The 27,614-nt window shown below is 62.8% G+C and overlaps 8 protein-coding genes across 8 annotated transcripts; 5 read left to right on the top strand and 3 right to left on the bottom strand.

Moving 5' to 3' along the window:
* Positions 1–1,142: 1,142 nt before the first annotated feature.
* BXZ73DRAFT_103691 (uncharacterized protein) lies at positions 1,143–3,896 on the top strand (the record flags this gene model as incomplete). Its single annotated transcript, XM_048015658.1, has 3 exons — positions 1,143–1,475; positions 2,156–2,440; positions 2,496–3,896. 3 exons carry the CDS (start codon positions 1,143–1,145, stop codon positions 3,894–3,896), a joined length of 2,019 nt encoding a protein of 672 aa, XP_047875495.1.
* Positions 3,897–4,192: 296 nt separating this feature from the next.
* BXZ73DRAFT_50775 (mitochondrial carrier) lies at positions 4,193–5,418 on the bottom strand (the record flags this gene model as incomplete). The annotated part of the gene is made up of 5 exons (XM_048020502.1): positions 4,193–4,578; positions 4,632–4,853; positions 4,924–5,122; positions 5,201–5,269; positions 5,338–5,418. 5 exons carry the CDS (start codon positions 5,416–5,418, stop codon positions 4,193–4,195), a joined length of 957 nt encoding a protein of 318 aa, XP_047875494.1.
* A 1,440-nt stretch (positions 5,419–6,858) lies between these two features.
* On the top strand, positions 6,859–8,466 carry BXZ73DRAFT_103689 (uncharacterized protein; the record flags this gene model as incomplete). Its single annotated transcript, XM_048015657.1, has 3 exons — positions 6,859–7,167; positions 7,224–7,332; positions 7,391–8,466. 3 exons carry the CDS (start codon positions 6,859–6,861, stop codon positions 8,464–8,466), a joined length of 1,494 nt encoding a protein of 497 aa, XP_047875493.1.
* Positions 8,467–9,291: 825 nt separating this feature from the next.
* Positions 9,292–10,934, bottom strand: BXZ73DRAFT_103688 (uncharacterized protein; the record flags this gene model as incomplete). The annotated part of the gene is made up of 2 exons (XM_048015656.1): positions 9,292–10,697; positions 10,772–10,934. 2 exons carry the CDS (start codon positions 10,932–10,934, stop codon positions 9,292–9,294), a joined length of 1,569 nt encoding a protein of 522 aa, XP_047875492.1.
* Positions 10,935–11,458: 524 nt separating this feature from the next.
* Positions 11,459–12,833, top strand: BXZ73DRAFT_103687 (uncharacterized protein; the record flags this gene model as incomplete). Its single annotated transcript, XM_048015655.1, has 5 exons — positions 11,459–11,636; positions 11,670–11,820; positions 12,420–12,566; positions 12,621–12,763; positions 12,823–12,833. 5 exons carry the CDS (start codon positions 11,459–11,461, stop codon positions 12,831–12,833), a joined length of 630 nt encoding a protein of 209 aa, XP_047875491.1.
* A 357-nt stretch (positions 12,834–13,190) lies between these two features.
* Positions 13,191–14,742, top strand: BXZ73DRAFT_50707 (uncharacterized protein; the record flags this gene model as incomplete). Its single annotated transcript, XM_048020487.1, has 3 exons — positions 13,191–13,354; positions 13,444–13,794; positions 14,019–14,742. 3 exons carry the CDS (start codon positions 13,191–13,193, stop codon positions 14,740–14,742), a joined length of 1,239 nt encoding a protein of 412 aa, XP_047875490.1.
* A 668-nt stretch (positions 14,743–15,410) lies between these two features.
* Positions 15,411–17,475, bottom strand: BXZ73DRAFT_91362 (uncharacterized protein; the record flags this gene model as incomplete). The annotated part of the gene is made up of 8 exons (XM_048025947.1): positions 15,411–15,488; positions 15,564–15,701; positions 15,743–16,223; positions 16,285–16,522; positions 16,829–16,929; positions 16,986–17,055; positions 17,112–17,248; positions 17,333–17,475. The coding sequence occupies 8 exons, from the start codon at positions 17,473–17,475 to the stop codon at positions 15,411–15,413; spliced, it is 1,386 nt and encodes a 461-aa protein (XP_047875489.1).
* A 2,477-nt stretch (positions 17,476–19,952) lies between these two features.
* BXZ73DRAFT_103684 (uncharacterized protein) lies at positions 19,953–20,834 on the top strand (the record flags this gene model as incomplete). The annotated part of the gene is made up of 4 exons (XM_048015654.1): positions 19,953–20,177; positions 20,234–20,409; positions 20,476–20,572; positions 20,637–20,834. 4 exons carry the CDS (start codon positions 19,953–19,955, stop codon positions 20,832–20,834), a joined length of 696 nt encoding a protein of 231 aa, XP_047875488.1.
* Between the last annotated feature and the right edge of the window lie 6,780 nt (positions 20,835–27,614).

Raw genomic sequence — 27,614 nt, 5'->3', positions numbered from 1 at the left:
TGGTCGAGGGTCCATCGTTGCAATGGCATGTGTATCTAAGGCGCTCAATTCTGCTGCCCTCTCTCATATGTGGCGCTCAATTGCTGACCTGGATCCACTGCTCTCCCTTCTGGCCCCGTGTCCTGAGAATCGTCATCAATGGGTGAGTCAGACGCTTGGCGGTCGCGGTACCATCACGTCGCTCACTAGGACATATGTTGAAATAGCGCCTGGATGAAGACCCGCCGAATGAAGCCTGGGCACGCTTCGATCTCTATGCCAGCCACGTCAAACACGTAGGGAGGGTTGTCAATAGCGTAGAAAAAAAATAGACTGGGACTTCTTTCTTCCACGCTATGGCCCCGACAAGCCCATCCTTCCTCACCTCATCCGTCTCGACCTTCTCCCCTTCTCTACACTCCCTTTCCCCATCGTGGCGGCCCTTCTTCCGCCGACTCTGAGAAAAGTTGGTCTCTTCGATCCTGGTTCCGCGACTTTCGGGCCACCCAAGTTTCGAAACGCCGTGTTCAACGCATTGTCAGCGCTCTCTGCAACTGCGTGTGGCACTCGAAAGGTGGAAATCAGCTATGAACACATCACAAGAGAGCAGCTGGCACCTCTACAGACCCTCGATTTCCTGAGCGATCTCTCTATCGAAGGACACGCCAGTATTGAAGTTTTAGCCCCACTCAGATGCATGTCCTCTCTCCGCCGTCTCGCCCTCACCTGACTTCGTTTCCCGACGGACGTTGACTACAACCTCTTTCAAGGACAATTTCAGAACGTCGAGGGCCTTGAAGTATTTGCAGAAATTGGACACGCTGGTGGTCTGGCGACATTCAGGCGAGTGTTGTCCCCTCCTCTCCACCGCTTGCAAGTATTTTTCCTAGATCGCTTCCCCTGGCAAGCTGAGGAGTCCGACATGTTACACACCAGCCTCGCCGAACACATGTCTGGCTTGCTCGCGCCCGTACCTCCGACTCTCCACCACCTCTCCTGGAAGTTTCATACGCTGAACCCCTGGCAGCTGATGGACACAATCAAGCTTCGACCCTGCGTCGTCGAGCCGGCACTACACCTGCACGGGCTCACCACAGTCGTGACTCGCGATCGGATCCCGAAATGCGTTTGCGCTGGCCATCGACGACGCCACCCTGTCAGCTATGGCCGCCGCCTGGCCGCTCCTACAGACTCTCGAGATAGCAAAGCGCCACAGGCCGTTCTCACAGTGGCCGCCGGCCGCCGGCTGTCCCACCGTCCGCGCGCTCGCGATCTTCGCGGAGCGCTGTCCCTCGCTCAAGACCCTCGTCCTCGGCACCCGCTTCCAGCTCACCAACCTGCCGAGCACCACGGACGGAATGCCACCCCCATCGACACACGCCCTTCGGCACCTCGAGGTCGGTCTCCGAGGATACGAGTACGACGAGGAGACGCGCTCCCGCCTCGCGTTGTACGTGGACGCGCTGTTCCCGAACTTCGAGGGCCCGTCCCACCCTGTGCGCCCAGATGGAACCTTTCAGATCTTTGGGTTGGGAGGGGGAGCCGAGCCGAAACCGCTCGTCTCTGGGGCTGGGGTCACGAGCACTCTCGCCGCGATCCATATGAGCAGAAGGACGGCGAAGCGACACAGAAGCACTGCAGGGTAAACACGCACGGCATTTGGTGGCGGACGTTATGGTGAAAGCTGCCGGCGATGAGAGCATGTACGTACTACATACAGGTGAGCTCTGTTCTGTCGACATTGCGGCGTGCGTATGCAACAGCTGAACACGGTGCGCAGCTCTCTCCCAGATGCCTCTCTTGCTCCTAGATATCACCCCCCCCCCCCCGTGTAGCGTGGATCAATCGATCATGCTAGGGCATCGTGGACAGTTCGAAGAAAGTTGAAAACGGTGATTCGCCCCCGTAGTGACGCCGCGTCAGCCCACGTGGTTTCCCGCCAGGAGTGAGACACTCGGCGCTTACAACGATGACTACGGAATCACAACAGCGTGCGCCTTGCGGCAAACGACTCTCTCTTCATCCCAGTCCCCAGCAATCTCCGCCTCGACGCTGCAGAACTAGAATCTTGCGACTGATATGGCCGAGGGTAGTAGAGGGGCTGATGCCGAGTTGGTAAGACCTTTTCTCGCCATGACGAGTGCCCATGGGTCATTAACTCATCGATACCCGGCAGACCACTATGGATGTTCAACCGAAACCAACCGACATTCAAACTCCCACCTCTCGTGCCCTTGGCACCACACACATCGTAGAGCTCGTCATGGACCAGCTGTTCCCCTTGGGTTCTCTGTCATCCTTTCCCCCGATCAGTTATGATCGCAACGCCCTCGCCATAATGGCCCGCGTCTCCAAGGCGTTCAGTCCTCTCGCGCTGGCTCGCCTGTGGCACACCATCGCAGACCTCAGCCCTCTGATCTTTGTCCTTGCGCCCGAGTCTCAAGAGCGGGGCTCTGCAAGGGTAGGTGAAGCAGCCCAACACGGCACTAGATACGCAGCTGACGCTCGATGCCCAGTCTTACCTGCACGAAAAACCATCAGACGCAGACTGGGCCCGCTTCGATTCCTACTCCAAATACGTCCGACGGGTCGAGATCATCCTTCGGCTGCTCATGAATGGCGTGGACTGGGACTTTTTTCTTTCTCGCTACAGTCGCGACAAGCCCATTCTTCCCCACGTGGTTTGTATCGACCACTTGGACATCTCTCTCCCCGACCACATCGTCTCGGACTTGCTCCCACCAAATCTACAGCAAGTGCGCATCGTTCATGGTGGGCCCAGACCCTGTCTCGACACGGTCATCACCCTCTCGGCAACCGCACTGAACGTCCAGAAGCTGACTATCAATTACAAGGCCATCGCGGGCGAAACTCTGGCTCCTCTCGAAACGCTGAAATCGTTGAAGGAGCTGAACATCGAGTGTGAATCCGAAGACGGGAGTTTCAGCGCCGAGTTCTTGGCGACGCTCAGGAATACGGCAAACATCCGTCACCTCTCGCTCGAGAGGTTTCGATTCCCTGCCCAATTTGATTATCGCATATTCGGAGAACAGTTCCAGAACCTCGAATATCTCAGTGTCACAGTCAACCTTGACGCCTTTGCGGGTCTCGCGACGTTCATGCAAGTCGTATCCCCCCCTCTTTCCTATCTGCACATAGGACTCGCCGGCTTCGACACACTCCCCACCACACCACAAGACTCCTCCTCTATCAACGCACACATCGCCGGGTCCATGCCACGCATCCTCGCGCACGTGCCCACCACTCTCCAGAACATATCTATGACGTTCACCTTGAGCAGCCGCGAGCAAACCGGGCTCCTCACGGTCCATCCCTGCTTCGTCGCACCGACTCTACACCTGCGAGACCTCACGAGCGTCGAGATCAACAACCGCGGCCTGCCCCCCACCTCAGCGCTCGACGACGCCTCCCTCGCCGCCATGGCCGCCGCCTGGCCGCACCTCCGAACCCTCGACATCTCCTCCGACGACTCCCAAGCCGCGACGAACAACTGGTCCCCCGCCGCCGCGACGCCCACCGTGGTCGCGCTGGCGGTCTTCGCCGCGCGCTCCCCCGCGCTGAGGACGCTCGTGCTCCGGACCCGCGTCAGCCTCGCCGGCCTGCCGGCGGCGGCGGCCGACGTGCCGCCCCCGTCGGGGCACCGACTGCGGCGCCTCGTCGTCGGGCTGTGGCGCGACAAGTACGACGAGGGCGTGCGGGTCCGTCTGGCGGCGTACGTCGACGCGCTGTTCCCGCACCTCCAGGGCGTGCTGCCGCCGGGGCTGCCCAGCGAGATGTGGCACCGAGCGCGGTGCGGAGACGTGTCGTCGCCGTTCGGGCCGGGCGTCAGGGCCATCCTCTATGCGATACAGCTGGGCAGACGGCGCGCGGCGGTGGAGAGCGCGGCGCCGCAGTGAGCGGGCGTGGGGTTCTCGTGTACGGACATGGTGTCTCCAGATTCTTTCGTTCCGTACTAATCGCGTTTACCCCTTTACCACCAGCTCAAGGACCCACCCGAATACAGGGGATAGTGCAGTGCTACAGGCTCTATGCTTTACGCTAACGACTAGATACCTGTCCCTTACGCTTGCGCTGAGCGACCCTAATCATCCACCCCTTCCCACTTCAACCCTTCAGCACACAAACATGTAGATTGTAGCGATACACATGGCACGCGGCCCCTCGAATAGTACACGCAGCAGCCCCCGCTGCCTCACTCGCTGAACGTCCTGTCCTCGGAGCTCCCCTGCATCGTCTCCATCGCCCTCCGCACGCGCTCGTACACGGCGAAGACGACGGCCTGGCCCGGCGCGACGCGGAGCACGCGCGGGGTGATGCCCTTGTAGAACGCGCGCACGCCCTCCTGGCGGACCATCTCCCGCGCGATCGCCGCGATCCGCTGCGCCGCGCTCTGGCCGGGCGCCCCCGGCGCCTTCTGCAGGCGCGTCTTGATGGTGTCGATCGGCGCGTTCGAGAAGGGGCCCATCGCGCCCGACACGAGCCCGATGAGCATGTGCTGGTACGAGGGCAGGTCCGCGCGCTCGGGCTGGAGGTTGTGCGCGAGCTTCTTCAGCTCCTGGTACGCGGTGAAGTTCGCGCCTGCGGGCGTGTGCGGTCAGCCGGGGGGAGGGCAAGGCGAGAGCGGGACGGACCCTGGTTGGTCGCCTGCCGGAGCGCGGTGAGCGAGACGCCGCGGTAGAGGGCCGCGAAGCCCTCCTCGCGCACGATCGAGTACACGGCGTGGCCGGCGTTGCGGTAGCGCGGGACCTCGAGCGGGTCCGCGAGCGAGTGCTGCTGCGCCTGCAGGCGGATCTTCACGACCTCCATCGGGTTCACGACCATCACGGCCTCCGTCACGCCTGCCCCAAGGCCAGCTGGGATCCGGACGGGCGAGAGGGGAGAGTCAGGTGGGGGAGTCGCGGATCGTGCGCGGGGGCCGCGTACCGACGAAGATGTTCCCGACGCTCGTCTTGCCCGTGTGCTTGTCCGCGAGCCACCCCTTGTACCGCTCGAAGCTCGCGAAGCGGATCGCCATCTTGGGCACGATCCCGGACAGGACCGCGCCGAGGCCCTTGTAGAGCGCGAGCGGGGTCTCGCGGCGGACGATCATCGCCCCTGTCGCGATAAACCCGCGCGGCTTCGTCTGGGGAGCGGGCACGGCCGAGATGAGTGTCGCGACACAGGCGAGGGGATCGGGAGCGACAGAGAAGTGAGCACTCACCCCTGGGGCCGTGCCGGACTTGGAGAGCTGCATGCGCACTTTGATGGTGTCGAGCGGTTGGCAGCATAGCTGTGTGCGCGCGGGGACGGCATTAGGCCTGAAGCACACCGAAGCCAAAGAGGAGAGAGAGGACGGACAGCTTCCATAGCCCCGGCGGTACCTCCCGCGATGAGCTGGGTCGCGAACCCAACAGGCTTCTTCTCAGCCGCGCGCGACATCGTTCAAGGAAGCGTGGCCGGGGAAGACTTGCAAGGTGAGAGTTTGGGGGTAGTGCTCTCGAGGACCCGAGGAGGCGGGGAGCGTGGCGGAGGGGCTGACATGGTGGGCACGGAGAAAAGGTCAGCGACTGAAGCAAACGGTGGACAGAGTCGGGTCCGGGCCGCGCGCACGCACCGGTGCGGGGCGGGGTTTATGAGGTGTGTACGGGAACTGCGGGCGTACGAAGGGGTTAAGCGGGCGTAGGCAGAGGGCGCGGGGAGATATGGAGGGAAGGAGGAAGGGAAAACAAGGCGAGATCGGGTGGATGCATGTTGTATTTGAGGGCTGGGTGGCAGGGGAGGACCGGCGAAGGCTGGGTGGATAGGCGGAGAGCGGGACAGGAGCGGGGGCGGGCTCAAAACGGGTGCTCCGTCGGCGGGCGGCGGGACATGTGAATTCACCGTTCACGGGGGCGGCGCTCTGGGCGGGTGGGTGGTGGTTGGGTGCGCACTGGCGAGTGTGTTCAGGCCTAGCTCAGGCGGCGGTGGCGATGGTCTCGAGAAAGGATGGCGTGCGACTGGGCCTTGAGCTGAACGTTCGCATGCAAAGCGCGAAGACGTGGTCCAGTCTCTCGACACCGATCAGCTCCAACCAACACAAGTCGCTCCCTGTGATTCCGGGCCAGCTCACCGCCTCCTCCACGCGACGTTGGCCCGGCATTCATCTCCGCCAGCTCCCGAGGGCGCGAGAACGATGAGCAAGCATGGACGCCTCCTCGGGTAGAGAGACGAACGCTGTTCTTGCCCTCGCACACTGCCTTCCATCTCGTGTGCGACTCCCAGGGACCATTCCAAGTGACCGCCTCCGCGCTGGAAGATCGCGGAAGCGTCATCCATCCCGGCGCGTCCTTGCAGCGTGCCCGCGGTGAGCCACCCCTGATCCCGCGCGCAGTTTGACGCGAGGCTTCCGCGTGCCGGGCGATGCACGAGCGCTCGCCCTCTGTCTCGCTCCCGCCGTCCCAGTCCCGGTCCCGCCTCCCCCCGTACGTGCAAACGCACTTGAACGACGTGCTGACGGGCCCCGACAGCAAGCACGCATCAAACGTGGCCTAATCCTCGCTCTCTTTTCCGGCCACGCTCGCCCCGGCTGTGGTCCCGGGTCGCGGCCATGTCGTAGCGCAGCGCGGTGGCCATGCTTTTCATTCGCCTTGCGCGCCCCGCACGCCTGTGTGCGCGCACATATAACACGCTCCGTGCCCCACTCCGCACCTTGCTTTTCCGCATTACGCTCCCCTTTGCTTTGGCTCTGCCCCCCCTGCCCATATTCTCCTTCGCCCTCGCCCCTCATCTCGAAGGGCGACCGTTTCCCACCCTTGCCTTTCGCTCTAGATCTCCTAAATATTGTTCCCCGCCCCCCTCAACTCCCCACACCACCTCCTCCATCCTATCATACTTGACGCCATGCCCGTCGAACTCACCCCGTCTTTCCTCCGCCTCCTCGCCCCGTGTGTGCACTACGCCTACGCACGGCTCCACCTCGCCGGCTCCACAGCGCTCTCGTACGTGCTCACCCCCTTCCGGATCGCGACGACCATGTCCCTGCGCGCCGCATCATCTGCACGGAGCCTCGTCGTCGTCTCCTCGCGCCTTGCGTTCTGGTCGAGTGTCGCCGCGGTCGCGTACGCGCTCTCAATCATTCTGCGCCGCGCGGGCTTTGCACTTGGTGACTCTGAGGACGCCCGCCCCTCAAATACTTCCACTTCTACTTCGGTGAGCAATCTAGCCAGGTTTATAACGCCAGCGCAATACTGATCGAGATCGAGCAGGCTCTCCGGCCGAGAACGCGCCCGTCATTTGACCTCCAACCTTCATCTCTTCGCCGTTTGTATTGCCTAGCTACTTCTGCCGGCACCGGAAGACAGCCTCTCCTTCCTGGTACGTTCCTTCGCTCGCTCACCGAGCATGTGCGATAATAACACCGCAGCGCACACAGGCCAGTCGATCGTCTCTGCGGAGCTAGCCACACCGCGACGGACGTACCCGCGCGAAGCGCTCCTCTCGAGCTACCGCTACGCGTACTACTACGTCCACCCGCTGCTCTCCGCCGCGCTCGTCCGCCTCGGCGCGGGACAGGTCGCGGTCATCGCCGCGCACTCTTCCTCCTCCGCTCCCTCCCCCTCCTCCGCTGCGTCCGTGCACGACGTGCCAGTCGCCCTCCCCCCGAAGCTCGCGATGTCCCCTTCCGCGTCGTCCTCCGCCCCCGCCCCCGAGCCCGCCCCCACCCCAGCACCCGCAGAGGACCCCGAGAGCGATAGCGAGAGCGAGGACTCGGAGCGCCCCGAGACCCCCGCGTCCCCGTTCAAGACCGACCTCCCGCTCGCCCCCGCCTCCGACGACGCCGAGGACGCGGACGTGACGCTCTGCGAGCCCGACCACGAGCACGCCAAGCACGCCGAGGACGCGCCCTCCTCCGACTCGGACGCCGACAGCCTCTCCCTCCCGCTCGTCCCGCTCGTCCTCCCCAAGGTGCAGCTCGTCAAGATGGTCGACACCTCCTCCCCCACGCACCCCTCCCCCGCGATCTCCCTCCCGCCCGTGCCCATCCTCCCCTCGCCCACCGCGCCCACCACGCCGTTCCCCGGCGATGCCGACACCGACGCCGCCGACGCGCCGAAGCTCGCGCGCTCCAAGACGAGCAGCGGCCGGTGGCGCCGGCTCTCGCTGCCCCTCGCGCGCACACCGACGCCGGCGACGGCAACCGCGCACGCGCGCGCCGCGACGGACTCGGCCCCGGACCTGCTCGCGCCGGTCGCGGGCGCTGAGGCGGAGGTGGGGAAGGAGCGGGAGGGCGGCGCGTCGCGCCGGGGCACGATCCGCCGCCTGCTGAGCCGCACGGGCGGCCGGAAGGCGAGCGGGGAGGCCCTGCGCGCGTCGGAGAAGCCCGTTCCCGCGCCTGCTCCCGCGCCCGCGTCGGTGGAGAAGGTGGCGAAGGAGGAGAAGGAGAGCAAGTCCCTCCGGAAGCGGTTCTCGCTGCGGCGGCTGGGGCTCGGCCTCCCGCGCAACGCGTGAGCTCGTGAGCGCGTGCGGCCCCGGGCGTTGAGCGTCGGTGCCGAGTCTGGCGCGGGCGTGCGCTGTATTTCTTTCGCGTGTATCATATCGTGCCTTATGTATCCGAGCCGAACTCGATGGGTGTATTACTATCAATACTAGCAGGCGCTGCTTGCGGCGGCATTTTAGTTGCATCGCGTCTTCGCGCGTGTTTGTGCTCTGTGAACCATCGCGGCGCGACTCAGTGTCGGCTGAACCGGGCGTGTCAGCAGGGATGCCGGACATCCCATCGAAGACTGTCTGGTCTGTCTGCCTGAATGGGAGGCTTGTACCAGAGGGTAGACGACAGCGATACGTCGTCCCTCGTGCCAATACTTGTTCGACCATCTGCTTAATTACGCCGCAGGAAGTATGCCTCCACGCGGCCTAGGCTCTTGTTGCCACACACGGTCCATATGAGGGACGGGAGTGAACGAGTACAGTAGATGTGCTTGGATGTGATGTTATACCAGCTGTGTGAGATAGTCGGAAGGAGGTGGCCATCGGTCGGAACCGACGAACACCCGGTGCGTGAACGGTAGAACACATGACGATCGGGAGCTAGTTTTCTCGAGAAGGAGACAGAGTGCGTCTCGTCGATATCTTGGGAGTTTTCAGGAGGGGCCGGGCGAGTTGTCGTTGATTGACGGCATGTTCCTTTTGAAAATACGTATTTGTGTGCGCATGCGCCTGGAAGTAATGGTAAGATGCCGGTCGAGAGGACCCAAAATAATGTCACATGTCTTTTGTAGAACAGACCTTTCCAAGGAGAGGGCAAACTATCGGTCACGGCGGAAGACATCCTCACTACTCGGCCGCCACATGTTTCGCACGCCCCGTCTCCGCGCTCCTTCTCCCGAGGTGAATCGCGAAGAGCATATTGCTGACCTCTACTCCAAACGGGTTCGAAACGCGTGACTGGTACTCCCACCAAGTCAGCGGCCCGGCGCGTAGAGGGTGCGGCAAGTCTTGAATGTTCGGAAACAACGCGTCGACGTACAGCGCGAGACGCAGACACGTGGCGTCGTCGTACTGCTCCCTATCGAGACCGACGACGAGGCGCTTGAGTCGATGCCCCGACGGAGGTGGCATATCGGCGACGGTCGAGGGTAGGTTGTCGACCTCGATGAGCGTCTTGATGAGCAGCGTCTTCAGAGAAGGACAGCGCTCCGCGAAGACCGCGAGCCCGCGGACGGTCGGTTGCACAGCGGACGGGTGCCAGTTCTCCGAAGTGATTTCGCTCGACGGGGATATCTCGAGTGTTTGGAGGAGCGGCCAGGCGGCGGCCATGGCAGCCAGAGAAGCGTCGTCAAGGGTGTACGCTGTGTATTGGGTTTCGCAGCCGATCTTGACAGACGTGAGGTTGCGCAGATGGAGTATCGGTTTGACGAAGCAGGGGTGAATATTGATCGTAGTGGTCAGTTGAGGGTGCTCGATGGTAAATAATGAGCAGGAAACGTGCTGTATAGTTGAAGGCATAGGTGCGAAGACGTCAAAGATGTGTTTGGCGATGTGCAGGTGAAAGTTGGGGAGATCTGGATGCTCTGGGGAAGACTCCACCTCAACCTTGACATCAAAGCGGCGCAGGTGGGGAAAAGATACGGCTTGTATGAACCTTGCCACACCACCAATTGTCGTAGCATCGGCATCAATGGTGAGGTATTCCAGGCTCTGGAACCGGTCACCAAAGATGTGGTAGTCGAGGTCGAGAGGGAAGTGAAAGCCTGTGAGGGAGAGGCAGCGGAGACTCGCGATGGGACCGAGCGTCACCAAATCCTTGATGCTGTCCGAGCACCCGATGTCCAGCTTGTTCAGCGACTTGAATTTCTGCAGAGGCTTCAGCTGCTCGCCGATGGGTTTACCAAAGTATGCAACACGGATCTTCCTGATATTGCATGCAGTCGCGGAGAGTGTAGCCAGTGCGTTGCGCAATGGGTACCTAAACCCGGATGTTCCCAGCGAGCCGGAATACCCTGAGAGACAGACACTCTCGAGAGTATGTGGGAACAGGGCTGATATGATTGGGAAGGGGAGATAGATGTTGAGGACGCCAAGATGGACGAGACGAGGAAGGATTGGCGTATCACGGTTGTAGCGTGGAAAGAACTGTCCCCAGTCCACCAAGTCGTCGTGGTCTCCTGGGCCAATACTCTCGACGCGTCGAATATATCTGGCATAGAGGTCGAAGCGCATCCATTCTTCATCTGTTGGATCTGTGCACAATCCACGCTGAAACATAGGTCCAGTGAACTTCGGCTTTGGTGCCGCCAGTGGTACAGGGGCTTACCATTTGTCGGTCTCTTTTGCGCGAGGACAATAATAGGAGTAAAGGTTCCAGGTCTCTGAGTGAATGCCACAGACGAGCGAGCGCAATAGAACTGTGTGCCTTGGAGACCCGTGCCATCGCGGCCAGGGTTTTGAAGTTTCTTTTCGGCGGGGAGCTGGCGCATGTTCCGCACAGCTGATCCATGACAAGTTCCACGATATCCAGGCTGCTCAAGGCACGGGAGGTAGCCATGTCGAGCGCTGTAAACGTTGGTGTCTATAAAATAACGAGATGTCCGTATCGCGGGTTTGATGAGCGTGTGCACGCCGCTCTGACTAGGAGTCAAGTTTGGGCCCTATTGTCGAACTCCTATTACCTCAAGAGGACAAAAACCTATGTTCAAGAAAACGGTAATCGCTCTTGCTTGTATCTGAGATGAAGTGGGAAGCATACCGGCATGAAGGATGGTGAATGTTCGGGTGTAACTTCATGCCTGTGAGTCTGTGTTGAAGCGCGCACTGGATTGGACGCGGCACGTGCTCTCAAAACGGCTTCACGTGCCATGACGCGTAATGTCACGGATGTAACGCGTCGCGGGACCGAACGCGCCCGACTCCAAGTCCCCAGCCAGCTGCCGTCTTCCGAGTCAACCATCCAGCTCTCAACCCCCCCTCTCTTACGCGCGACCCTTCTCCCCGTCTCTGTGGCATGACGAACTTGCAAAGCCTTCTGAGCCTAGATATCACCGACGCGACCGACTTCCCGGACGCCTCAGTCATCCCCGGTCTGCGACAGTTCGACGACGCAGTCCGATGCAGCATATGCAGAGACTTCTACGACGCGCCCGTCACTCTCAACTGCGGGCACTGTTTCTGCTCTGCGGTGCGTGAGTGGTCCTTGTTCATGCGCTCTCGTCCAGACGCCCACACCGCCCCTCTCCGTGGACAGTGCATCCGTGCCGCCCTCTCGGAGCAGGCAACCTGTCCGTCATGTCGCAAGCCCGGGTCGGAGATGCATTTGCGCAAGGATGTGGCGATGGGGAATGCGATTGACGCCTGGAAACTGGCGCGGTGCGTCTTTGAGTCTGTCCGGTGCATTAATCACTTCTCATTGAACGGTGGGCGCGGCAGACCTCTCATCCTGCGTCTGCTACGTGACGAGAGGCTCGCAAGGCGCGAACCGTGATTTCCTCAAGATCTGCACGAACCGGTTCGGATGACGGTACACGCGCAGGACAGAAGCGTAGACGCAAGGTGTCCCCGGTCCGTTCAGACAACGAAGTCGAACTTGTACCCTCCGCTCGAGCCCTATGCCGTCAGGCTCGTCTACTCCCGAAATCATGCCAGGTGAGACTTCAGCTCGCACGTTTCACGCCGTGTGCTACGCGCACGATCGTAGACACCGTACCGTGTCCGATATGTCAGAAGGATGTGCCCTCCCAGAGCATCAACATTCACATCGACAGTAATTGCAAGCGATACCTATCAGAAGGTTCAGCCAGCACCGCTGTTGTGCCTATAAAAGCTAAGAGCAAGCAGAAGCAACAGTGGTCAAAACTCTTCGGTGCAGGTGCCGGCGCGCACCCTCCAAAGTCCCGAGACAGGGGTAAGGGGAAGGCTGGTACGTTTACTTGTGTGTTCGCTTGCGTTCAATATGACTGGTCGAACAGTGCATCGCCGGAGCTCGACGAAGCATCCGAACCTCTACCAAAGGTCGCGTACGATATTCACCCGCAAAAGCGTATTGTGGAGATGCTGGCGGAGTGGAGTCTTTCTACGCATGGCAGCAAGGACGCCCTGGTGAGGCGCCACAAACGGTGAGCATCCGCGACTGGACTTGCGTGAGGGGCGTTGTAACTGACGACGCACAGATGGGTCATCATGTACAACGCGAACCTCGACCGCTTGCCCGCCGCACGTCACTCGTTAGATCGATTGCGGGATGAGCTACGCAAGCAAGAAGACGCGGAGACCAGGACATGGAGGGAAACAGTCGAGGATCCGTCGCGTATCAGTGCGTGCAGTCCTTGCACGATAGTCGCTCCGCTAAGTGTGTGCTGACTCGATGAGCAGCAAGCGAATAGGGCAGCGTTTGCATCCCTCACAGAAGCAGCTCGTCCCAGACGACCAAAGGGCAAAACAGTGTTGGATACGAAAGCCGAGTCCCGCACCCCACGAGGTGGACGATGGGCATGCTGTTGATGCGCCTGAGGTGATAGAGATAGAAGACACTTCACAGTCATAGTCGTATACGTATATACATGTTCGCGTAACAGACGTTATCATAGTTTGTGCATGGACGGTAATGGACGCGATGGGCGGCTACGCGGTGTGCCAGAAAAGGGGAAAACTCGGTCACGTGGTGGCGACAATGAGACGCGGTTGAAGAGGCTGTTCGCCAACGCCGTTCTGTGTCCCCGCCAGCCCAGCGACACCCTGCGATGAGCCTCCGCAAGGCCGTTCTGCAACGCATAACCCCGCTGCCCTCTCGGACGCCCTCACCCAACGTGCCCGCCGACTGGCCCCAGTCCCCCGTCGAGTCCGACTCCGACACGGTCCACCAAATTTCCCCCGACGCCCACGTCGCCGAACGCCCGCTCTCTCCGTACGCACCTCTCGCCCGCAGCCCTCTCGGCCCCCTCGCCCGCGGCCCCGCCCACTGATGCGCCTCTTCCGCGGCACCCGCGCCCGTAGGGAATCGTTGATGTCCCCCAATGGCAACGGCGTCGTGAAGCGTTGGCGGGTGAACATCGCCGAGCACGCCAGCTCCCTCCCCAGCGAGCTCGCGACCGTCAGCCTGAACGGCTCCATCAAGCGCGACGAGGAGCTCTGGTTCGAGGACGGCAACATCGTCCTCCTCTGCCGCGGCTCCGCCTTCCGCATGTACCGTGGCCTGCTCACCCGGAACTCGGTCATCTTCCGCGATCTCTTCTCCATGGCCCAGGCCCCCAGCGCGGAGACGGTCGACAGCTGCCCCGTCGTGCACATCTCGGATTCGCCGGAGGACCTCCGACATCTTCTCCGGGCCTTGTACGGGATGCGGAAGTGAGTCCTTCTCTTTGTTCTCGCTCTCCGTGCCCTGCTTCTTTGCAAGGCCTTCCCGACTTCTCGCGCGGCTCCAATCCTGGTGCTCCCTCTGCCGTCCCCACCACTTTCGAACCTCGAGAGTACTTGACGCAGCATACCAGAGGAGTCTCTCATCATGCGTACCGCACGAACGCCCGTCTCGGCCCCATCTCAAGCAATGCTGACCTCCTCCCTCCGAACAGATTCCCCATCATGCCCGGCGAGCGCATGGAGTTTGCCGAGCTCGCCGCGCTCATCCGCATGTCCCACAAGTACCACGTCGAAGACGTCCACGCGCGCGCCATGCACCACCTCAAGCTCTACTTCACCAACGACCTCACCACCTGGGACACCGCCGGCGCGGACGGCAACGCCTTCCTGCACATCACGCCCCCCGACGCCCTCGCCGCCGTCAACCTCGCCCGCCTCACGCACGCCGACTCCGTCCTCCCCACCGCGCTCTACCTCTGCGCGCAGCTCGACGGCGAGCTCGCCGCCGGCGTCGAGCGCCCCGACGGCACCACCGAGCGCCTCGACGCGCGCGACCTCGAGCTCGTCCTCCGCGCCCGCACCGAGCTCGTCCGCGCGAGCACCCGCGGCGCCTGCGCGATCTGCCGCCCGGTCCCGAGCGCGCAGTGCGCGAGCAAGGGCTGCGAGCGCGCGCTCCGCGAGATCCTCGGCATGATGCTCGACGGCCTCCAGAAGGACCCGATCGGGGACATCGCCGGCTACGCCGCGCTCGACTCGTGGGAGCACTGGATCGAGGACGTCGTCGAGCTCTGGCCGCTGTGCGAGCCGTGCCGGGGCATGCTCCACGCGCGCGACCTCGAGGTGCGCAAGGACGTGTGGAAGCACCTCCCGACCTACATGGGCGTCCCGCTCGACGACTGGAAGGACCCGGCCGCGTCGGCCGCGCCGGCCAAGTGACGACACGATGGAACCTACTGGTGAGTCGCGCACGCGTCCGCTCATGAACCCGCGCGCTGACGAGCGAAACTTAGACCTACGGATACCTCTGCCAGTGCTCACGGAAACCCCTGCTACACCCTGCTACAACGTTCACAGCTACCGGACACCCTCACCCTATGCGCTCCCCTGCTTACTTATTCCCCCCGTAAACTTGCTCCCCTCCTCCAAAACCCTACTAACGACCACCGCATTCCACCCCGGCGACCTTCACCTCTTCGGCATTCCTACTACCCCCGCATCGCGCACGCGCATGCCCGCACACCTGCTGTATTCCATTTCCCCACACACTGTTGCATCACAAAACCGCATCTGCATCCGGGCCCGCACCGCGCGGGTGCCCCGGCGTTGTACTCCCTGGTCTCCGACATCCCAGCCTGCCTCCGCATTAGCCTGCCAATTAGAGCGCACGTGTATCTCCGCGGCCCATCTCATATATTATTTACATCACCCCGCGGCGAGCCCCTGTGGGCTCGCCGCAGCCATGCAATACATTTATTTGACCGTAATCGGGTACCCGTCTAGCAGGAGCCGCGCGTAACCGCATTCTAAGTAGTAAGCCGTGTGCGAGGGTATCGTAGGTGTCGCGTGGCGTTGGAGAGGCGCCGAGCGCACAGCGCGAAAATGGCTCAGAAGAACCGGGTCGTCGCGGTGCGGAAGCCGTTCGCCATGCGCATGATGACCGTGCCCCCGGTCAGACTCGACCACTGGCGCGCGCGACAAAAAACAAAAGTCAGCACCGATCGGGACGGCGAGCACGACCGGAAAACGCAGCGACTCACCCCGTTCCCGATGAACACCTGCGCGCGCTGGCCGACGAGCATGTCCACCGCCTGGCCGACGTACCGCTGCTCCGGCCCGAGCTCGAGGTCGCGGCTGCTCGACACGCCCGCAAAGTGGCCCGTCTTGAGGAGCGCCTTCTTCAGCCGCGCGACCCACGCGGGTCCCCGTTCGTCATCACGAACACGCGCTCGAGCGCGGGGCGGCCCGCGGCGAGCTCGTCCGCGCGCGCGCGCTCCGCGTGCTCGACGATGCGCGCGACGGACGGGTAGCAGCGGTCGAGGTAGACGGCCATGCCCTCCTCCGTCGCCGTGCCGGGCTCGGGCCCGCCGGGGGGCGCGGTGAACTCGGCGAGGCCGGGGAGGCCGTTGAACGCGAGGAAGGTGGACGACCAGCGGGCGAGGTGCGCGCAGTGGCCCTCGTAGTCGCCGCGGCGGATGTGGAGGACGAGGAGGCCGGGGAGCTCCGTGTACCGGTCCTTGTTGTTCGTGAACGGGACGGCGGAGAGCGGGAGCTCGCCGGGGGGCGCGGGGGAGAAGACGGCGCGGTTGGCGTCGAAGGCGAGCTCGACGAGCGCGGACCAGCCGAAGTGGGTGAGGATGGGGGAGGAGGGGAGGTCCGCGGCCCAGAGCCCGTGCAGGGCGTGCCGGTCGCCGAACATCCTACGAGGGGGGGAGGTGAGTTGGTGGGGCTCAGGGGAAGGGGGTACAAATGGTGACGTACACCCAGTCGAAGATGTTGCCGGTCGAGCGCATAACCTCCACGCACTGATCGTCCACGCCCTTCATGTGGTCCACCCAACCGTCGGTGACGTCGTGCATATACCATGACTTGAAGGTGGCATGGACAGGTGTTCTCTCGATGGAGCGTATCCGACCTGCACAGGCATGGTTCCAATAGTCTTCAGCGATGGCTGGAGGGGAGGGCTTGTCTGCTGGAAAGGCGTCGCCGACAATCGGTCCTGGAGAAGCTCCGGATGTTAGCGTGAAGGTCGAGGAGGTCACCATAGTGGGGGATCGACGCCCTCATTATCCACCGGCACCCCCGCACAAGACTACGGCCGGACGTCCATGCATCGCCTCCAGCGGATGGAGCGCGCGTGTGCATGGCGCTGCGGTTCGAAGGTGCGAAGCTGGAAGCGAGTCTCCTTCCGTTCCATCGACGACAGAGCATTCGAGAGTCAGGCCCCAGGGGTGCTTCGCTGCGCAAAGTGCGAGGAAGGCGGGGCGCAGGAAGAGGGATGCAGTGCACAGAAGGGAACGCTGACCTCGGATGAGCGCAGAGAGGGGAATGCGCGACGGAATCGGCTTCCCGTTGTAGTCCGAGTAGTCGCCGTCCTCGCTCCATGTATAGTTGTAGAACACGGCTCTGGAGGGGGTTGGCATCGGTGCTTCGCGCAGAAAGAGAGCAGAGAAAGAACGCACGCTCGGTCCATCTTGTACGCGAGATGGGCGTTGAGCAGGATCTCCTGGAAAACATTCCCCCACCCGGACCCTGGGATGACCGGAGCGTTGATGACAATGGCCGCATATACACGGACGGGTACGCACCTCGCGTATGACCGGGCACAAAGAAGAACTTGGGTTCGCGTGAGTGGTCCGTCGCGTGCCAGCGATGTTGGGGCAGGGCAAGGTCGCGATGGTGCCATTGAGGGTACAGAGGAGGCAGCTTACGGCCTGGCCATCTTCTTGCGGGGTCATCGGAGCTGAGTCCCTCTAGGTTCGTCGTCGTCGGGATGCCAGCGACGGCCGGCAGAGAGTCGTAAAAATACATACGGAAGAGCAGCGTCCCGAGCGCGAAGAGGGTGACGGCGAGCAAAATATAGCGTTTTGTGACAAAGCGGAGGCAGAAGAGGGCACCTTCGCGGGGACCTGAGCCCTTGACGTCGCCCAGGCTGACGGGTAAGAGGCTCATGGCGGACGAGGCTGGGGAACGGCCGGGGGACAAGGGCAAGCTGGGCTCGCGTCTCCACGAGGGCAATCAGCGCTGGGGGCCGCGGCGGCGCTTGTCGCGTCCACTCGTCCAATGCAATTCAACAACCACACAGCCTCGAACTCGAATCACACTCTGCGACACTTCAAAGAACGCGCCCGCGGAGGTCGTCAAAAGGCGCGGATATGGCTGCTGTTTCAGTACTGCCCACAACCTCCGGCGCTTTGACGCGTCCGACGTGCGTACGCCTTATGAGGCAGGATCATCCAGCGTACAAACTTAAGACAGAGGCTCTGCTGCGAACGAGCTGCGGCTACCATGCCAGAGTAGATTCAGGCAGACCGGTATATACATTGGACCATGGGCATGCATCCACGACCACCGTGCTTTCCCCGCAGTGTCTACTCGGCACCCACAAACTCAGATGTGGTTACACAGGACTCCGTGCCATATCAGCCGCTGCGACCAATGCTGCGGACAGAATCACAGTCTTGCGGGAGGTGGGACGAGGTCCATGCGCAGCCCTATGGTTCTTAGATCTCGAATTATTCGTACGTCACGCGTCACAAGGACGCCGAATTTTTTGAAAAACCTGCGCTGTCACAGCTCACAAGCCGAAGTTCGAAACGAGCCCGTGGGCGCCTATGCAACGCCGGCCAATATGGGCCTAAAAGTCAAAACTGCCCTAATACAGCGTCTGGGTTCAGATTTCCCGGCGCCCCGTCACGGACGGCTGGTCAAAGTTCGAATGTCTGCCAAACTGGCTGTCACGCGCAAACCGTCGTTCGAATAAGTCGAAATGGTACAGTATCTGATTGCATGGGGGTCGGCGGCTCTTGCTCCTGCTCGTGGGCCGGACAGGGGAGCTGCCAGTCATCTGATACCGACTGCCTTTGGAAGTGTCTGCGCTTTATCAGCCGATCGCTCTTCTGAAGCTCGTGCAGATGGTGAGGCCTGTACGTGGAGAAGCTGAGTGTACACGGTGGAAAGCATGCGCCGTGAGCATCCTCTTCGCACCGTCTGCGAACGGATAATTTCGGTCGAGCGTTTGATAACGGCAACTCATCGCCGCCCTGACTGCCCCCGCATGATGTGGAGACCACGACGTCTGCCCAGAGCGTTGGCCAGACTTGGACTGCGAACCTTCCTCACGTCGGATCTCTCCCCCAGAACCCTATCTGGTGCGACTCGATAGCGTGTCGGCGACCGAACTCCTGGGCCGCTGAGATTGAAAGCATGTGACCAAGGTCCGGCCACCGTAGTCGAGCCACGTTCGCGGACCGAGCTCGAGCCACGCTCTCGCCCATCCTACTTCCGGAGAACAACCACAGCCAGGAGAACCAACCTCTGCGGTGGCGCGACACGCTCTTGCAGCGCTGCTCTCGGCAACTATTGTCGCCATGCATGATCCATACACGCCCATATCCCCGATAGGCCGCCCCTTCCCATCCTCTGCGAATCTCTCCACGAAGTTTCGCGCATTTGGTCTTATGTTCTCGATCCGAACGTCGCAAAACAGCCGTTCCGCCCACACTCCCCACAAACTGCGGAGAGCACATAATGAGTACGTCCGCCGCGCCCGACCACCTCCACGTTTCCGTCCCTCCCTTAACACCTCCCCACTCACGATCACTCCCGATTAGAGCTCGCGCATGGTCGCAGCCCATCTCTCGTCCTGCGCCCTCATCTCGCACCGCCCAGCCACTCCTTGGCGAGCGCAGATCACGCGCACGGCGGCCCACATTGACTTCGCACCGCCCCGGCGTCATCCCAGCCTCCCAAATCGTCACCGCAGCGTCCCCGAAGCACCGAGTGTACGATGAACCCTGCCGCGCGCACGTTCAGGGCCTCCCGGGTTCCCCGTCCCCCCGCCGGCGCAACACCTCACCCGCACGCGGTGCGTCCTCCTGCCCCCCCCGTTCGGTCGACGCCCCTACCCGCGATGCAGCCCGGCGGCGCCCCCCCGTTCTGCGCAGCGCCGAGCGGTGCTCTTCTGTCCCCCCGCGCGGCGCACACGTCCCGAAGATCCCGTACCGGCGCCGGGGCAGCAGAGCGCCATACCCTCTGGTGCCCTCCACGAGCGCGATCGCGACCTTCCCAGGTCCCAGGCCCAGGCCGCCCCTCCGTCCCGGACGACCCCTCCCGCTTTGCGCACTTTCGCGGAGCGAGCACTGTGCGGATCGTGGCCCCCTCCGTCGCGTCGCGTCGGGCGCTCGTTACCGAGCCCGCGGGGATGTGGGACGTGCATGGGGGCGGCAAGCGGCGTGGCATGAAACCAGCGCGGCGCCTGGTGCGCGAGCCTGGTGGTGGACGCCGTCCGCGCGCGCCGAGTGCGGGTTTCTCGCGCGCGACGCCGGGGTCCTATAAAGACGGGGTACAAGCGGGAGGGTGAAACTGCGAGCCCGTTCTGCGTATCCCTCCTGCCTTCTTCGACCGCGAACCCCCAAAAAAACCCCGCCATGAACAGGCAACAAGCCCAGCCCCAGCCCCCCCACCGCGTCCCCGCCCAGCACCCGGCGGCCCAGCACCCCAAGGGCCCGCCCCAGCACCGGCACCCCGACGAGCTCTTCTTTTTCGGCACGAACGACCCCCGCCAGGGCGACGTCCTCATCGGCTTCAGGAACGACATCCCGGTCCTCTACAGGTTCGACACCATGGACCTCCCCACCGGGACGCGGACGACGGTGAGCGCACGGCGCGGGCCGCCCGCCCACGGCCCCCGACTCACCCGCACGTCCAGGTCCGGTTCAACGAGCAGCTCGAGCTCGCGCTCCTCAACTGGACGATGGGCAAGCACATGGGCTCCCTCGTCCGCAACTTCAACCGCACCGCCGCCGCCAGGGGGTGCGCCCCCCACAGGGCGGCCAGCAACGCGACCCCGATGGCCGACTACGTCGCGCGGGGCTCGGTGCCCAAGTCAGCACCTGCGTCTGCGTCTCGCTCTCCTTCGAACGCCGGTGCTAACCGCGGCCGTCGTTTCAGCGGCAGGCAGTTCCGGAGCCGCGCCGTCGCCCGCAACGAGGTCTTCGAATGGCGGAGGCTCGGACTCGGGCCCACCGGGCGCCCGGAGCACTACGAGGTGCGCGTCGTCTGCGTCCGCACGCCGCCCGTGCCGTCGAACGCACTCACGTTCCGGCGTTCAGCTCTTTGCGATCAGCCCGGCCGGGGAGGACAGGATCGCCACCTTCGCACCCGATGTGCGGGAGATCGAGAACCAGGGCCGGTCGTACGCACGCCTCCGGTACACGTTCCCGGACGAGGAGGAGCTCCTCCACGACGCGGTCATCGCGCTGTGCCTCAATCGGTGGATCGACTGGCAGATCGACTGGCAGGGGATGTGAGCTCTTCGATTCGGTCGAGCAATCTATGTCGGGTGGTGTACATAGGCGAGGAACGAGGTGTATTAACAACAAAGCATGTGCCGAAAAAATGACAGTGACGGGGGGACGGAGCAACGGAGGCGGGCGTCGATGACCACGGGGAGCATAGCAAGGAAACGAGAGGAAGGAGCACTAAGCAACGGAGTGTAGGAGCGGTGCGCGCAATAGACACGAGTCCCAAATATTACCGGTGGTACCCGATGGAAGGCATAAATCAGAGCAAGGCCAGGGTGAGCGTAATCAGGAGAGCAGAATAAATGACGAGCGGAGATATAGCGGCCCAGGGTGGCAGGAGGAAAGGTGGACAAGGCGGAGATAGCAAACAGCCACATTCATCAGCTCGACCCCATCGAGCCAAGCATGTGCTCTAAACTCTGCTCTACTGTCGTCCAACGCGGGTCCGTCTCTGAGCCAACCGAGGACGACGCCGAATGGCCGGGGCGGGCCTTGCCGTTCCCGTTGCTCTGGCCGTGCGCACGGAGCTGGCTCTGGCCATGCTCATGGCCCGGCATAATGTTGAACGAGCCGGCGTCCATGCCACGCGACAGATTTTCAATCAGCCGACCGATCTGCGCGCTGGAGCTGAAGAAGACCTGCACAAACACCGTTAGCGGCCGAACGAGCTAGTTGGACAGCGGGCGCTCAGGGAGCGCCCTTAGACGTACCTTGGTCTCCGGGCGGGCGGAGCCTTTAGACTGGCTCTGTGGGGGCGGTTGCTGGCCGGCGAACGTCGACCCGGGTGCGGGTGACTGCGGAGGAGACTTCTTGCGGGAGACGAACGAGCTGACGCTCCCGCGGGACGACTTGCGCTGATGCTCTTTGAAGAGGACCTTCATGTCGTCCGCGTCCTTGAACGAGTACTCGGAGTAGAAACTCGCACGATCGCCGTAGAAGGACTCGCCGTCATCGTCCCGCAGTCCGTTAACGATTGACCTGCAGGCACGGGTCAGCGCCCCTAAGGTTCAAACTCTGCGTGCACACCGTCTCCCACGACTTACCATATTGTTTCTCCGTTTGCCAATTCGATCACCTCGATCGCCTGGCTTCCTTCCGGAAGCGCCTCATGACCCGGCGCGCTCGCGCTCGCCACCGCCGGCTCGAGCAGCTGACCCCTGTTATCGTTGCCGTACATTTCGTACCTACACACGAAGGCAGCCAGTCAGTACCGCGCCCACAGCGCAAGTGACGGTCGGAACTCACAGAGACTCGTACGCGGAACTCGATTTCTCCACCGGGCTCGGGATGGTGAGCATGCCGTCAGTCTGGACCGTAAGCGACGGCGGGAGCTGTGGCATTGGCGGGGAAGTGTGGTCCGTCGAGAAACGGCGTGTTCCTCCACGGTGTGACGGTGGGGGCGGCGTCGGGACGCGGTCGTGGATTGAGCGCCCAGAGCCCACGCTCGCGCGCCGGCGCGACGACGCCGAACCTTTGCGCAACAGCCCCGCCCCCAGCGCCGAGAAGTCAAGGGTCGACCCACGCGCGTCGTTGGCAATGATGATCGTCCGGCGCACGATCGTGTTCGGCCGCGTCGTCGGCCTCGGCGTCTCTTCCGGCTCGCGCGGAGGGGGAGGCGGCTGGCGGCGAGGAGGCGGGTCTTGACTCTTCCGACGCGCAGCCTTGGACTCCATGGCCCATTCGTCGAGGCTGGGGCGGCCCTCAGACATGGGCGGAGAGTGGATGCTGTCAGGCGTGGCCCTACCACGGATGATCGGCACCTGCTGGCTCTGGCTCTGGCCCTGACCGTGGCTCGGGGTGGGGCTCTGGCTGAGTGCCTGGCTGTGTGTCTTCCAGCTTCCATTCCCGCTCCCGCTCCCGCTCCCGCTCCCGCTTCCTGGCGACGTGGCCCGCGTGAGTTTCGTGAGCGCAGTCGAGCGCGAGGACGTCGATGGCGACCGCGCGATGAGGTCGTTGAGCGCAGCCTGATCGAGCCCAAGGTTCGAAGCGGCGTCGAAGAGCTGCTTCAGCGCGTGTTCGTCCGACGGTGTCCTAGAGTTCATAACCGGCGTGAGCGGCTGTGACCCTGGCCATGGCGTGGGCGACTGCGAGGGTGGCAACGGCCCGTTCGGACTGGTGCTCCTGAACATGGTTTGCAGCGCAGGCGCCGAAGACGGCATGGGCGGATACAGCTCTGGTGAGGTTCCCCCGAACCGCTGTTCTGACTGCAGGGCGGTCGCAGACGCAGGTTGCGGCGGGATCTCGTGTCGCTGCGGTACAACAAGGTGCGGCGGGCCTAACGACTCGGTGGTAGTTGGGCGCTGCTTCCGGAAGCGTGCCATGAAACCCTTCAGCCCGGGTCCTGCAGAAGCAGGGGGACTTGGGAGTGGTGCGGGAGCCTTGAATCTCGGCTCCGCTGCCCCCGCGGACGACGCAATGGGAATCGGCTCGCTGCGGAGTGGAAGATGAGTCGCGCTACGCGTGTGAGGAGAGGGAAGGGGATCGGCGGTTGGGCTTCGGAGCTCGAGAGGGAAAGGCGTGACCTCTTCTCCGGTGAGCTGCGGCTTTGTGCGGATAGTTGAGCGCAGCCTCTTGAAGCGCGAGCCTATCCCACCCGACTGGTGCCCAGGTGTGGTCGCCGGCGCGGACGTCGGTGACCGGATCGGGATCGCGTCGACGCTCGAGGACGCAGAGACGAGCATGGGAGCAGAGATCTCGCGTGGGGTGATACGCTTGCGCACCGTGCCGCTACCCTCGTGCAAGTTTGGGATTGAGGGGGACTTGCGCAGGGCCAAGGTCGCCGCCTCCGCCCTCCGCTGCACCTCGAAAGCGAGCTCCGCCTGGCTCATGCCCGCACTGGGTGATAGGGGCGACAGAAGGGCGCTTGGGCTTGTGGGCATCGTGCCGATCGGGGGCGACATTGGCATATTCGGTGCGGGCTTCTTCCTGAGCGACTCGGACCGCTTGGGCATCTGCAGAGGTTTGGTAGGCGACAGCGTGGACGCCAGAGGCTCGTCGTCGTCGTCATCGTCGTCGGATCCGAAGTCGGGCATGATGGATATCTGCGGAGCGGGCGACGTGCTCTTGAACGGCGAGTCGTCCGCACCAAACAGCGCGTCCGCGAGCGCGCGGTTCCTCCGCATCGGGCTGGACTGCTCGGTGCCGTGTTGTGGGGCTGGAAGCTCCAACGAGTCTTCTTGCGGCAGCTTCACATCCGTCTGAGCCGTGGGCGAGTCGATGCTGTCGACCATCGCGTCCAGCAGTGCGTTCGCGCGCGCAACGTGCTCGCTCGTCGTCCACGGGCTTGGAAGCGACGTCGACGCCTGCGCCACGGGAGGCTGCGGTGTTGAGTTGACCGCACGCTCGCCGTTGAACGAGTAATTCGACTGCGATGTCGACGGTCGCCTCCTGCGAATCGAACCTGGCCGGCGGTTCTCTGGGGTGGCCGCCTTCACGAGGGCAGCGCCGACGAGCTTGTCCTGGATGGCGGCGAAGTCGCTCTTCGAAAGCCCGATTTCGCGCTTGACAGCCTCTTCCGTCTCGGGTGCGTCGTACGGGGACGTTGCCGCAGTCGACGTGGCGCCGACGTCGTGCCACGGCGACGCGTCCGGATCGAGCGCGGAGAAGAGGCCATGCAGCCGATCCGCCTTGTGATCTTCATCCCACGTGTGGTAGCTGGAGCCGGCGGATTCGAGGGACGAGCGAGACGAGTTGGCGAGCGGAGTGAAGAGCAGTGCGTTTGGCGCGGACCCTAGCGAGAACGTGTTCGTGCTTGCGTGCGCCGTCTGCCGCGACGACCGCCGTGAGCTCCGTGCACCCTCAGGGGTGATGCTGGCGTCAGCGAAGACTGCATTCGTCGGAGACCGCGTGCCGTTGTTGGTTGGTGTCGCGGTCCGGAGCGGAGTGCTCGTCTGCATTGGGGAGCCGAGGCTCATACCGGACATGGCGGACTCGGGGCGGTCAAGGATGTCGGCGAAGTTGGTGTAACCGCCGTCCACCCAGGGCGAGTCCGGAAGTGCGGGCGACCGGAGCGAGCGTGAGGTGGCCTGGGATGTCTGGGACTTTGACCGCTCGAGCTCCGAAGTCTGGTCACTGATGCTGATCGAGCTGTTGTTCCGACTGTGGCCGCGGGTGTGCTGCGACTTCTGTGGAGTCCCGTTGGGACTTACGGGTGCGTGCCAGGTGATGTTGGACGGTGTCGTCGGGCGGGAGGGGGGAGAGGATGATATAGGTTGATAGGAAGGACCCGAAAGGGGCGACATGGGCCGGCGCCGGCCTAGTACGGGTGACTCGGCTCCGGAGTCCTTTGTGGGAGAACCTGGTTTGTTGCCGAGGCTGCCCCTTTGACGCTCTTCCGGAGTGTAACGACCGTTCATTGACCGGTTGAAGAATAAAGGTGCCGTGGAGGGGGTAGCAGGGGACTTCGAGCGCGTGCCGGAATATGAAGAAGACGCACTGGAATTGTGCCTATGCAAGCTCGACGCAATGCTCTGGGGTTGGGTATTGATGCCTGGTAGGCGAGGAGTGTTGGCGCGGGGCGTGGTGGAGGGAGTGAGATCTTCTGAGTCGAAAGTTGCCTCTCTCGGCGTCATTGGACGCAGCATGCCAGGGGTGTAGCCGGGCAAACGTGGCGTAGGCGACGTCGTCCTGGAGGCAGGGTGAGGCGAAGAGCGATCATCTTCTGCTGACATGAGGTCGTCAAAGGACAGTGCAGTCCCGGTGTCGACATCAGGTGGGGAGGACATGGGTGACTGTTCGGGCTCCAGCTGTGACGAGACACGGTTGAGGTTCATGGCAGACATGTGGCCTCTCGAGGAGCACTCACCGCAGCGCTGAGAGGCCCATTTATTATTTGGCTCGGCGGAACGTGGGTGATGGGCGACCGCTCCATAACAATTTCGTCGTCACCCTCCTCCTCCAACTCCCGTATTGCCTGGTCGAACGCCAGCGACGCCCGTCTGAAACCTTCCGGTGACAATACCCTGGAGAGTCGTTTGGCGAGTATGTTCGAGTACTCCGTGTCTTCACTGATAGCCCGGTCCTTGGAATTCGTGCTCGCGTTACCGGGGCTGGACGGCGCGGATCCCGAGAACGTGTAGGAGCTGTCTTCGGGGGTTGTAGGCCGCATGCTGTTCGCATATACCGACGAACCGCTCTCCCCGCGCGCGCTCGCGACCGAGCTCACGCTCGCGCCCGAGTCTGACTGCGCGATCGCGCCGCCGGTCGTCGACCGCGGCCCGCGCGCCGCGGGGACCCTGACGTGGGCGAGCCCGCGGTGCGGAGGAGGTAGGCCTGGTCGCGGAACTTGCCCGAGCCAAAGAGGTTGTTGCTCATCCGGCGGCTCGACGTCGAGCCCTTGGCGGAGGAGATCGAGGCGAGCGACGGCGCGCCGTGGAGGGAATGCGCGGACGGGCTTTGGGGGACGGTCATGGAGTTTGTGGTGGAGGAACGCACCGACTGCCGCGTGTCGTCCGCCGCGCCGCCTTCGTCCTCTTCGTCGGCTGCGCTCCCGGGCTCCGCGTCGTAGCCCTTGTGCTTGCTCCGGGAACGAGTCCTCGGATTCCACCGGCCGAGCGCCTCCAGTATCATGTCCTCCTCTTCTTCAGTCACTTGGTTCTGGGAGCCGCGCGCGCGTTGCTCGGCGAATTTCTTCTGTAGGTCATCGAGCCCGATGGGCTCGCCAGTCGAACTTTGGAGTACGCTGAACCGGCGAGTAAGGCTAGAGCCATGGAGGAGTGCCACGAGGAGGCGCAGGGTCAGGGAGGATACGATCGCGGGAAGAAGAAGCGGGTGCGACGCACTCTGGCAGGATCAGGGAGGTTCGAAAGTCGCTGGCCGGGGGTAGAGAGGGGAGGGAGGAGCTGTCGTGCGTGTCGGTGCTCACGGAGACGGAGACCTCGGTACCCAAGGGCCGTCTTGCGTCTGATCTTTTGCTGGAGGGTGCGCGAACGCGAAGAGAGAGATGAGATTGAGCGTCGGAGTACTTGGGTGAGAAGCTTGGCGACGAGTGCCTACCGAAAGCGATGCATGGCAATTGTCTAGCGGACGGGCACCCTCAATAAGCCGGCCTCGTTGTGAACACGTTGAGAGGGCGTGACCAGGACGAGCGGTTCGGGTAGCGGTTCGCGTGGGGGTCCGAACACGAGCTGAGGCTTGACAGGCGTGTCGCGGGCGTGGGTGGGGCAAGGAGCGTATCAGAAATATCAGAAAACAAGGCGAGAGACCGCGGGCGGGAGGCGGCGGGACGGGGAATGAGCGAGCAACGTGTTGGCCACGAGTTGGAGGAAGAAGCGTGATGGCGGTGTTAGTGGAGGCTTTGAAGGTGCCGTTCCGGGTACCTTGAAGGTGCCGTTTGGAGGTAAAGGGTGCCCAAGGGAGGAGAGGCGGGAGGAGGAGGGGGAGGAGGAGGAGGAGGAGGAGGCAATGGACGCCGCCCCTGCAGCTGATGGGAATACCCGGGGTCTCCGCCGTCCGTTCCTGGCACTGTTCTTACATCCAGGAACCAACCCCCCGGCCACACATGCAGCCCTCGGCCTGTTGTATTCAAGTCTTGTAGCTTGCGCAGTACCGACTTTTCACACAAATACCACGAAAGCTAACCAAGGTTTTAACAAGGAGGCATTGCAATCTGGATCGGCGCATTAATTGACAAATATGGCAATCGTCATAGTTCACGTCTAGATCTGTCTCTCGAGTCTCGACCGCAGGATTACCGGTACCTTACCCTCGATAGCTAACATATAAGCTACGTTGGACGTCGCATCATGGCGCAACCTGTCTGTCCAGTGGTGATTGCTCGGGATCTAC

Source organism: Epithele typhae, assembly GCF_022376455.1.
Source record: "Epithele typhae strain CBS 203.58 chromosome Unknown BXZ73scaffold_43, whole genome shotgun sequence".
Taxonomy (NCBI): Eukaryota; Fungi; Basidiomycota; class Agaricomycetes; order Polyporales; family Epitheliaceae; genus Epithele; species Epithele typhae.
The sequence above is the reverse complement of the archived record's forward strand: the minus strand, read 5'-3'. Positions and strand labels throughout refer to the sequence as shown.